The sequence below is a fragment of the Bison bison genome, unplaced genomic scaffold, assembly GCF_000754665.1.
Source record: "Bison bison bison isolate TAMUID 2011002044 unplaced genomic scaffold, Bison_UMD1.0 scf7180017864145, whole genome shotgun sequence".
Lineage (NCBI taxonomy): Eukaryota > Metazoa > Chordata > Mammalia > Artiodactyla > Bovidae > Bison > Bison bison.
Genome location: NW_011494717.1, coordinates 544,002 through 556,206, shown reverse-complemented (window position 1 = coordinate 556,206; position 12,205 = coordinate 544,002). Strand labels below are relative to the sequence as shown.

The window sequence follows — 12,205 nt, the reverse complement described above, 5'->3', positions numbered from 1 at the left end:
TATTTTTCTATATCTCTGATATCTGGCATAATAAAATTGACCTAACCTATCATATCAGCTTCTATAATCAGTCTGTTAGTGTATTGCACATTATAGTTATAAACCTCCTATACACTTAGAAGAACTAGATAGTAAAAGTGATCTAAAAAAAAAATAATGCCTTAATGTTTTTATGAAAATAGTTTTTACCTAATGGACCCTCTGAATGAGTCTCTGAGACTCCCAGGAGATACTGGGATTGGACTTTAAGAACCACTGGGATAATCATTCTAGCACTTTAGACTGGATGTTTCAAGAAAACACTGTCTCTGTGGATGCAACACTGTCATACTGTCTTCATTTTAAATGCTAAATGAAATACTTCTATCTGCTTTGTATGAGAGTTGATTAGCAATAATGGTGATTGATACAGACTTTATATATAATTTTCTTTAGTTCTTTTAGTACTAATGTGTCTTTAACTGTGGAATCCTTCTGTAATATAAACCAGAGTAGAATTTTGTTGATTAATACATCCTTTCCAGGGTTTTTGTTTCTATTTTTCATTTATTTTTATGTTACTAAAATCTAAATACCTTTTTTTTCAAAAGATGAAAATAAGGAAAAGTATTTCTGAAATTCGGGAACTTGAGAATATAGAAGAACACCAGTCTGTAGATATTGCAACCTTGGTAAGATTCTTTTCCTCAACTTAAATGTAATGTAAAAGATAAAACTATTACTTAGGTTAAGAGAATCTAGTCTCAAGATTTTTAAAAATAACCTTTTTGAGGCTACTTTTTATGATTGCTATCTCCATTTACAAATAAGTTAGAAACTTCCTGGTGTATGACCTTCAAGTTCCTTAATATTTTGTACATATAACTTCCATGTATTGTAATTGGTTTTGTCTTCTTCTACATGTAATAAATCTTTGTCAGAGCTTGTTTATCTAAACAGTAACTGTTCAAACTACCTAGCATAGTATTTTTCATAATTAATCAGTACCAGTATTAGTGATATCATTTAGTCAGTTGTAGTTGGTCTCTTTGAACTGTTTTCCTTTTTCCAAGTTTAATGGTTTTTATTCACCGCATATTTGTTCTCTTAGGCATCTTTTTATGACATTCAGCTTAACTCCCCAAGTTGCAATAAGTAGTGAATTAAATAGATTGCAGAGTCTTGTTAAAATGAATCAGTATTCACCTGGTTCATTCAGAGTAAATCAGTATTTACTCTGTACCAGGCATCATGTTAAATGCTGAAGGACACAACAGTAAACAAAACAGATCAAGTCACTGCACTGATGGAGCTTTACTTCAATAAGAACTTGTCTCCAATTTGTATTAGTAATTTGGTTTTCCCCTTAGTGTTTTTCTGCTTTAATTCCTATTGTTGATAGACTCAATTTCTTAAAGTTGTATGTCTTATTTATTTTTGTTCAGTCTGCATCTGATACATTGTCTGGCATAAGGTATATATTTATATATACTATATTTTGAAAGAAAAAGTGAGAATAAAAGTTATCCCCTTTGATTATGACCTCAAGCACAATAAAATAGTTTGTCTTCTAAATGTAATCCTTTTCTATTTTTTAACCTATAGTCTTCTACCTTCTAATTTACCAGTAAGGGTATGAAAATATCGTAATGTTCTTTGTATTTGTCTTTAATCTGATTTGTTTGTAGCCTATAGTTTCTCCTTTTCCAGAATTATATTATTTTCCTGTTGGATAACTTAAGTATTTGAATTAATTCTATATGCTCTGTAAATGTTGCCAGGAAGATGAAGCTCAAGAAAATAAAATCAAGATGAAAATGGTTGAGAAAAATATGGAACAACAAAAAGAAAATATGGAACATCTTAAAAGCCTGAAAGTAGAAGCAGAAAACAAGTATGATGAAATTAAACAGAAAATTAATCAGCTCTCAGAGCTAGCAGATCCACTTAAGGTATATATTGTTATTCTGATATATATATATGTATGTATTTATTGATTTATTTTTCAGTTATATCTGCAGTATACCTGCTAGAAGGGCTTTCCTGGTAACTCAGCTGGTAAAGAATCTGCCGGCAGTGTGGGAGACCTGGGTTCAGTCCCTAGATTGGGAAGATCCCCTGGAGAAGGGAAAGGCTACCTACTCCAGTATTCTGGCCTGGAGAATTCCATTGACTGTATAGTCTGTGGGGTTGCAAGGGGTGGCAAAGAGTTGGACACAACTGAGCGACTTTGACTTTCACACCTGCTAGATAATATTCTAACAGAATTTATGACTAAATGTAAATAAAGCTGTATAAAACTGAGATGTACACCAACTTTTCATCATTAGATCAATCAGAATTAAATAATCTCCTCACACCTTTACAGAAAATAAATTGCCAAATTTCTCCCCCCCACCCCCTGAGAAGGTTACAGCTTTTGTTACCTTTTTATTTTGTGGGATATTTTCTTCTTTTAGGTCAGAGACAGGGATATTTATCTGTCTGTTCTGTCTCTGTGCTTATCTGTTCTCTTGTCCTACCTCTTCTCAATAACTCTAGGGTTCAGTTCAGTTCAGTTGCTCAGTTGTATCCGACTCTGTGACGCATGTCCATCGAGTCAGTGATGCCATCCAACCATTATCCTCTGTTGTCCTCTTCTCCTCCTGCCTTCAGTCTTTCTCAGAATCTGGGTCTTTTCCAATGAATGAGTTCTTTGTGTCAGGTGGCCAAAGTACTGGAGTTTCAGCTTCAGCATCAGTCCTTCCAATGAATATTCAGGACTGATTTCCTTTAGGGTGGACTGGTTGGATCTCCTTGCAGTCCCAGGGGCTCTCAAGAGTCTTCTCCAACACCACAGTTCAAAGGCATCGATTCTTTGGCACTCATCTTTGTAGTTCAACTCTCACATCCATACATGACTACTGGAAAAGCCATAGTTTTGACTAGATGGACCTTTGTTGGTAAAGTAATGTCTCTGTTTTTTAATATGTTGTCTAGGTCGGTCATAACTTTGCTTCCAAGGAGCAAGTGTCTTTTAATTTCATGGCTGCAGTCGCCATCTGCAGTGATTTTGGAGCCCCCAAAAATAAAGTCCGTCACTGTTTCCATTGTTTCCCCATCTATTGTCTATGAAGTGATGGGGCCGGATGCCATGATCTTAGTTTTCTGAATGTTGGATTTTAAGCCAACTTTTCACTCTCGTCTTTCACTTTCATCAAGAGGCTCTTTAGTTCTTCACTTTCTGCCATAAGGGTGGTATCATCTGCATATCTGAGGTTATTGATATTTCTCCTGGCAGTCTTGATTCCAGCTTGTGCTTCATCCAGCCCAGCATTTCTCATGATGTACTCTGCGTATAAGTTAAATAAGCAGGGCAACAATATGCAGCCTTGACATACTCCTTTTCCTATTGGAACCAGTCTGTTGTTCCATGTCCAGTTCTAACTGTTGCTTCTTGACCTGCATACAGATTTCTCAGGAGGCAGGTCAGATGGTCTGGTATTCCCATCTCTTAAAGAATTTCCCATAGTTTATTGTGATCCACACAGTCAAAGGCTTTGGCATAGTCATTAAAGCAGAAGTAGATGTAGAATTAGATGTTTTTCTGGAACTGTCTTGCTTTTTCTATGATCCAACAAATGCTGGCAATTTTGTCTCTGTCAAAGAGTTTAATCTTTGAACTCTAAGATTAGTTGATATAAAAGCCAGCTTGAAATACCTACTTACTAACATATCTGCATTATATTCCAGCCAGAATTCAATTGGCTTTTTTTGTTTGAAGACACATGCTTTTTGAAACCAAATTAGGGAAATAAAGTTTATTATCAGCAGCTTATTATCATTCTAATTGAACAGCTCAATTATTCTCAAAACTTAAGATTTTATTTATAAGACACAGAAGAATCAGTAGTATGTCTTAAGAGGGAAGAGGTATGTTGATGATATAACCCCTTTTTTGCAGGAAAAGTACTTCTTTGACTCAAAATGTATTTAAATATTTTAAAAGTTTAAAAGAACTTGCACATATATGTACTTTACTATAATTGTCTCCACTGACAGAAAATGTAATTTATTAAAGAGAGTTAGAGGAGAAGCTGAATAGAAACAATTTTTCCCTATTTGTGGTGACCTCTATATTATTGCTTTCCATAGAGTTGTGATTTCTGGCTACCTTGGTAATACATGTTGGTTTTGTATTTTTCTACTTGAGCTAAGAATTTTAAAAAATTTTAATGTTGTGAGAAAGGAAAACATACTAAGGATACTATTGAAAAAGACAAATAAAAAGTAGTTACTACAGGAAATTAGAATCAAAAAGACAAAAAGTCCAAGATAAATAAAGAAGACAGAATTAATTTTTAAAAGAAAATAGAATAAGAGGAAATAAAATAAGTATGAAAATTGTCAAGAATGGGAGAGACCAAATTCAAAATTCAGGGATTAGAGAAGTGAAATTAAAACAAAGATGAGATCAAAGAAAATTTTAAATGATGAAGGATTGATTAAAATCGAAATGATAATTTATGCTAAAGTAATATAGAAAAAGAAATAATTAGCACCCGAATTATCCCATGAACTGTAGCCCGCCAGGCTCCTCTGTCCAAAGAATTTTCCAGGCAAGATTACTGGAGTGGGTTGCCATTTCCTTCTCTAGGGGATCATCCCCACCCAGGGATCAAACCCATGTCTCCTATTCTGGCAGGCAGATTCTTTACCACTGCGCCACCTGGGAAGCACTGTATTATCCCAGATAAGTTAAGCTGTGTTCTGTTCTTTTAGGGACCTGTGCTATGCTAAGTCACTTCAGTCGTGTCCGACTCTGTGCGACCCCATAGATGGCAGCCCACCAGGCTCCCCTGTCCCTGGGATTCTCCAGGCAAGAACACTGGAGTGGGCTGCCATTTCCTTCTCCAATGCATGAAAGTGAAAAGTGACAGTGAAGTCGCTCAGTCGTGTCCAACTCTTAGCAACCCCATGGATTGCAGCCTAACAGGCTCCTCTGTCCGTGGGATTTTCCAAGCAAGAGTACTGGAGTGGGGTGCCATTGCCTTCTCCGTTAGGGACCTGTAGGCTAAAGCAACTCCTAGAATTGGAAGTCCACAGATAAGTTCAGTAGCAAAATATACATGCAGAATGCAGTAAGAATTATTGATCTTAGCTCTTTGCCTTGGTTGCCAATAAGTGAACCCTTCAGTAAACCTGCACACAGTCGTCTAGTAGCCAAGAGGGTTTTTCTTTATAGTGTTGCATCCTACTAGCCATCAATAACAGGACCAAGAAGAGTTGGCTAACAAAGGAGTTAATTCCTCAGAAGCTGTCATGACGTATTAGCAGCTTCTAGATAGAATCTGTTTTCTGTTAGGACATTTGTTCATTTTGTGTCAGAGGAGTGGCAAGAGGTAGAACATGCTGTTCAAGTATGTAGTCATTGAAATCTTGGCATAGGGGGTATTTTTCTCACTTTAAACAGTTTATTTTGATCTGTCAGTTCAGTTCAGTCGCTCAGTCATGTCTGACTCTGCGACCCCATGAATCGCAGCACGCCAGGCCTCCCTGTCCATCACCAACTCCCGGAGTTCACTCAAACTCATGTCCATCGAGTCGGTGATGCCATCCAGCCATCTCATCCTCTGTTGTCCCCTTCTCCTCCTGCCCCCAATCCCTCCCAGCATCAGAGTCTTTTCCAATGAGTCAACTTTTCGCATGAGGTGGCCAAAGTACTGGAGTTTCAGCTTCAGCATCATTCCTTCCGGAGAACACCCAGGACTGATCTCCTTTAGAATGGACTGATTGGATCTCCTTGCAGTCCAAGGGTCTTCTGCAACACCACAGTTCAAAGGCATCAGTTCTTCGGCACTCAGTTTTCTTCATAGTCCAACTCTCACATCCGTACATGACCACTGGAAAAACCATAGCCTTGACTAGACGGACCTTTGTTGACAAAGTAATGTCTCTGCTTTTCAATATGCTATCTATGTTGGTCATAACTTTCCTTCCCAGGAGTAAGTGTCTTTTAATTTCATGGCTGCAATCACCATCTACAGTGATTTTGGAGCCCAAAAAAATAAAGTCTGACACTGCTTCCACTGTTTCCCCATCTACTTCCCATGAAGTGATGGGACCAGATGCCATGACCTTAGTTTTCTCAGTGTTGAGCTTTAAGCCAACCTTTTCACTCTCCAAACTCCGCCATCCCCCGAGGGGCCGGGGTGGCGCACGGCGTGGCGCGCCATGATCACTGCTGCTGCGGCCGTCGGGAGGGAGCTACCTGGCGGTCGTCGTGTGGGCTGTGGCCGTGTGCGGTGGTTTTTTTGTTTTGTTTTGTTTTTTTATTTATACTGCAAGCTTAATGCTTTAGTGTCATATTGAATTTTTTGTACAGGGAGCAGGATCTGCATTAAGAATCATGGTCTGCATTATTAGAGTAGGAGAGGTTCTCTGTTTCTGATAGAGACAATGAGTGTTTATTTCTATTGAGACTGACTGCTTTTGAAAATTTCAAGATCTGATGATTTATAGCTTTCTAAAACTTCATAATTGATGTAATTATAGGAAGCAAGTGGCTATAATACATACTATAGTAATTTATCCAATGTTGTCAGCTAACTAAAATTTGTTATTTAGACATCAAAGAGAATAAAATTTTTCAATGATTCTGTCCCTTCTAGCATCTCAGCCTACTTTTTTTTTAAAGGCTGATCTTTCTTAAAGGTTAGAAGCTCTACAGACATAGGGCTATATCAGAATTTAGTTCTAGATCTAACCCATCCTAGCCCTCACCCCAAAACAGGGTAAGTGTCACTTAAGTGAATTTAATATATTTAGATCTCTGTTTTACCATCACCAAAATGAAATGAAAGGAAATACTCTCTTGGTTCCTTTTTTAAAGTTTTACATTTATTGGTACCCAGGATGTAATTTTATTAAATATGTGAGGACTATAATATATATGAAACAAGTTGCCAGTCCAGGCTTGCCGCACGATACTGGATGCTTGGAGCTAGTGCACTGGGACGACCCAGAGGGATGGTACGGGGAGGGAGGAGGGTTCAGGATGGGGAACGCGTATATACCTGTGGCGGATTCATGTTGATATATGGCAAAACCAATATAATATTGTAAAGTTAAAAAAAAAGCCACAGTAATAGAAAGAACCTTAAATTCTTTGCATTCTGTTTTATAAGTCAAGTTTTTCCCTTTCTAAAGTTACTCAGAGAAAATTAACCAACACGATCCATCCTAATATAACTGACCCCTTTGGCTCCATAAAGCTGATTTGATCCCCTAAAGCAAACATGGACGTATTTTGAAAGTTTCTACAAAAAATGATTAGAAAATTTAGTGTTGGCAACCGTTCTGTTTCATAAGCCATTCCAATTTCCAGCTGTAATATCTCCTACTACAAAAATTGTACCCATTTTCTTTTATTTTCTTCAAAATAAAGGAGCAGCTTATCTCTATCCTCCATATAATAATGTTTTTATTTTTAATAGACCTGTGTTATAAAAACTTTATATCATTAAGTGTCTACCTTGGGTGGTAGTTATTTTTAGCAGTGTGAATAACTTGCAGAAAATTGTATTCTTAGGTCAGGAAGTAGCCTGTTTCTGCTCTTTTATATGAGGTGTAAATAACTGGGAATTTTTAGATACATCACGTGTTCTTTTTCTTTTCGGGATATCCGTAAATCTTCTGTCTTCCTTGATGCTGTTGTTTTGGTTTGTGTTTGTTTCTTTTTCTTTATAACTATGATTCCTGAAGGTAAACATCATCATCATAGTATATATGTCCAGTGTTAGTGGCTCAGTTGTGTCCGACTCTTTGTGACCCCATGGAGTATATATAGCCCAACCAAGTTCCTCTGTCCATGGAATTCTCTAGGCAAGAATACTAGACTAGGCTCAAAAAATAGACAAACTCAGCAAAATTTAATTTGGTGGTTCTTAAATCAAGAGCAAAAAGCCTTTTGATGAAAGTGAAAGTGGAGAGTTAAAAAGTTGGCTTAAAGCTCAACATTCAGAAAACAAAGATCATGGCATCCGGTCCCATCACTTCATGGCAAATAGATGGGGAAACAGTAGAAACAGTGTCAGACTTTATTTTTGGGGGCTCCAAAATCACTGCGGATGGTGACTGCAGCCATGAAATTAAAAGACGCTTACTCCTTGGAATGAAAGTTATGACCAACCGAGATAGCATACTGAAAAGCAGAGACATTACTTTGCCAACAAAGGTCCGTCTAGTCAAGGCTATGGTTTCTCGGGTGGTCATGTATGGATGTGAGAGTTGGACTGTGAAGAAGGCTGAGCGCCAAAGAATTGATGCTTTTGAGCTGTGGTGTTGGAGAAGACTCTTGAGAGTCCCTTGGACTGCAAGGAGATCCAGTCAGTCCATTCTAAAGGAGATCAGTCCTGGGTGTTCTTTGGAAGGAATGATGCTGAAGCTGAAACTCCAATACTTTGGCCACCTCATGCAAAGAGTTGACTCATTGGAGAAGACTCTGATGCTGGGAGGGATTGGGGGCAAGAGGAGAAGGGGACAACAGAGGATGAGATGGCTGGATGGCATCACTGACTTGATGGACGTGAGTCTGAGTGAACTCCGGGAGTTGGTGATGGACAGGGAGGCCTGGCGTGTTGCGATTCATGGGGTCACAAAGAGTCGGACACGACTGAGCGACTGAACTGAACTGAACTGAAATCAAGAGCCATTTTAAAAATTGAGATGTAGGGATTCTCAGCCTACTAAAATAAAATCTCCAGAGGTGGGGTTTGGAAATCTATGTTTTTTTAAAACATCCAAATTGATGATAAAGAAGGCAATCTATATATCAGTATTTAAGAAAGCTGCCATAATTTATGGCTTTGTACATATATCATCTCTAAATACCAGTAAAATCTTTTCACCAGTCTCTACCTCCTTTAAAGAAATTTATATGTTGTATACACTCTTAATAGAAGACAGATTCCTATAACAAGGGAGAATTCCAATAATAGAAGAAAATGTGTTTTGGGCATCATTCATGTATAAAATTATCAGGCAAAATAATCAAAATGTGTACTTGACATTCAGTCTATTAATTTAATTATACATGAACACCACAGAATCACATATACGAAGTAATACATTTAACATTTAGAAATACTGCTTTGTTTCCATTTACATTTCATGAATTAGTTTTTTTAACCTTTCTCATGTGTCTTCAGCATTGGCATCTTTATTGTGGTTAGAGCTATGTTTTGAGTAATAAGAATAGTTGAGTGATGCATTTTTCCAATGGTCACAGAAGGATATGAACTCTTAACACTGGCCTCTTCAAGCAGCATAATCCTGTCCACTTTATTACTTGTCAGTTTATACCTAAGCTGATAATTTTTTAAAGCAATCTTTTCCTTATAGATTATTTTGGTTTTATTTAAACAGGATGAATTAAACCTTGCTGATTCTGAAGTGGATAACCAAAAGCGAGGGAAACGGCATTATGAAGACAAGCAGAAAGAACACTTGGATACTTTAAATAAAAAGAAACGAGAACTAGATATGAAAGAAAAAGAGCTAGAGGTTATCCATGATTTTTTAAAACCTTTTATTTACAACCTTAGTCATGATTATTAAAGTGCGTTTTCCCTAATGTCATATTTCCAAACAGAGACAAGTTGTCTGATGGATATCTGTTTTCTTTGGAGTAATAGCTGTTTCAGTGAATCAACAGAGGGAAAGACTTAGGGACTCTCAAAATGTGGGGACTTCATAGACCAACACAAAGAGTACTTTAGGCAGGACTGCCATAGCCCCTTATTGTGCCTCCAGGTGATTTGGAAAATGGCACTCCCTGCTCTGAAATAGTTCCTTACATGCCTAACTTGGCAAGTGCATAGCAGCTTTATGTCAGAAAAATACTCCCTGCCTCTGAGTTAACTCAGGAGTGAGTTGGGCTACAGTCCAGCTCCTCCTTACTAATAACCCTGGTTGACAGTGGAAAGCGGAAGCCCTATTTTTAGAGGAAAGTAAGTTGAAGGCAACCATGGTTTAACCTAAAAGAAGTGGATTCCAGCTTTGTTTTTACATGTCTTAGGAAAATGGTTTCAACTCTGAAACCCATTGCCTGATTTGTTTGACTTAATATACGAATGTCATGAATGGAAGTGCTATGTGTGCAAGTGCTTTGGGTTTTTAATATTTTACAAACAGAAGGGTCTTTATGTTTTCAGTACCATTTGGTATTTAGAATCCCTCTTAAAAGTCACAGAAAGCTATGTCTGACCTCAGCATCTGGGGTGCCAGACCTTCATAACATCTACTTGAAATTTGTTTTACTAGAAGGTTATGGAGCTCCTCTAAATTGTTAAAGTTGTGTACACTAATGCAATTTTCTTTTGAAAATTTATGATGACTCTGAACTGTATTCTCAGTATAAAGCTTAGAAAAATAACATTGATATTAAGTGTAATTAAAATACATTTCTTAAATATAAGTTCGGAATTTTACTTTGCATATTTTGGTACAAATAGTACAGTGAATTGTTGTTATCAAAGACGTTTTAAAGTTAAACGTCTGTTATCTTAGGAGAAAATGTCACAAGCAAGACAAATCTGTCCAGAGCGGATAGAAGTGAAAAAATCTGCCTCAATTCTAGACAAAGAAATTAATAGATTAAGACAGAAGATACAGGCAGAACATGCTAGTTATGGAGATCGAGAGGAAATAATGAAGTAAGTGCTTGCTTTTCTACTTTACCATATTATCCATATATATTAGTAAGACAAAAGATATTTATATAAAACCTTAAGTTTGGGTAAAGTGTTTCTATGGCACATGGTTACAGCTTAACTAGTCTTTCATACATGTAATATTAACAATAAATAACTTTTTTCTTTGGAATTATTATAGAACTTATTAAGTGTATTTGAGATTTTATGTTTCATTGAATGACATTTATTTGCTTAATATTTTTTTTTTCATAAAATAGGCAATATCAAGAGGCAAGAGAAAGCTATCTTGATTTGGATAGCAAAGTAAAGACTTTAAAAAGGTTTATTAAATTACTGGAAGAAATAATGATCCATAGATATAAAACATATCAACAATTTAGAAGGTAAGTGCATTAAAAAATATTACCACACACTATGCATTCTTTGTTTTCAATTCTCCCCTGTAAACAATAAAATGAGAACTTTCATGATTCAATTAGAAAAGATGTAGTAGTGCTTAGGACCCTATAATTTAATGAGAATTCTAGATTTCAAGGGACTTTTATAAATGAGCTTTTTAAACTTAAACTCCATTAGATGTACCTTACTGGATAACTTATAGATGGCTTTCAGTCTCTGCTTAAATGGGTCATTTGGAAGCTTCTTGGCTCTGAAACAGACTATTTCAGTCTTAGACAATGCATGTTCTAATGAGAGATAATTTTTTATGGGCTTTTTATGGGCCCTGTTGAGGCAGGTTCTCAGTTGATCGCCCTGATCTAGAACCATGTAGCTCCTTGGGTACAGAATCTCTGTTTTGTTCATAGATATATCCCCAGTGCCTACTGTGGTGCCTGAAATGTAGTAGAAACGTGATGTATATTGTTTGAATAAATGAGTACCGGGTCAGAGACACTGGATCTCATTAGTATACCCAGAAATGTGCAGATTGTCAGGGATCAATCAACTAAAATCACAAGCAACAGAAATAAACCAGAGGACAGTTGATAGGTAGGCTTGGCTCTTGATATACTTGAATCCTAGGCAGCCCTAGGGTTTCCACCTAAGCTATTTTTCCTATGGCATCCCCTCAGTAGCATGTTTTTTAACTCTGTTTATACCAAGAACTATTGGAGAAGGAAGTAGCAACCCAGTCCTGTACTCTTGCCTGGAAAATTCCATGGACTTGGGATGCTGGTGGGCTGCAGTCCATGGGGTTGTGAAGAGTAGGAAGCAACTGAGCGTGCATCCCCATACCAAGAACTATGGTCTTAAGACTAGAATTTTTTTAATTTTTATAAATTTTAAGTTTCCCTACTATCAGTTCAGTTCAGTCGCTCAGTTGTGTCTGACTCTTTGCGACACCATGAACCACAGCATGCCAGGCCTCCCTGTCCGTCACCAACTCCCAGAGTTTACCCAAACTCTTGTCCATTGAGTCGGTGATGCCATCCAACCATCTCATCCTCTGTCATCCCCTTCTCCTCCTGCCCTCAGTCTTTCCCAGCATCAGGGTCTTTTCAGATGAGTCAGTTCTTCGCATCAGGTGGCCA

General features: G+C 37.2%; 1 protein-coding gene across 1 annotated transcript in view; it reads left to right on the top strand.

Annotated features, from left to right (window-relative positions):
• The window catches only part of SMC6 (structural maintenance of chromosomes 6), a 74,994-nt gene that overhangs the window by 48,998 nt on the left and 13,791 nt on the right, over positions 1-12,205 (top strand). The window contains exons 19-23 of the mRNA XM_010840507.1: positions 591-671; positions 1,761-1,931; positions 9,385-9,522; positions 10,528-10,673; positions 10,931-11,056. Of these exons, the coding sequence (XP_010838809.1) occupies positions 591-671; positions 1,761-1,931; positions 9,385-9,522; positions 10,528-10,673; positions 10,931-11,056 (662 nt within the window). The remainder of the gene's footprint in view (positions 1-590; positions 672-1,760; positions 1,932-9,384; positions 9,523-10,527; positions 10,674-10,930; positions 11,057-12,205) is intronic.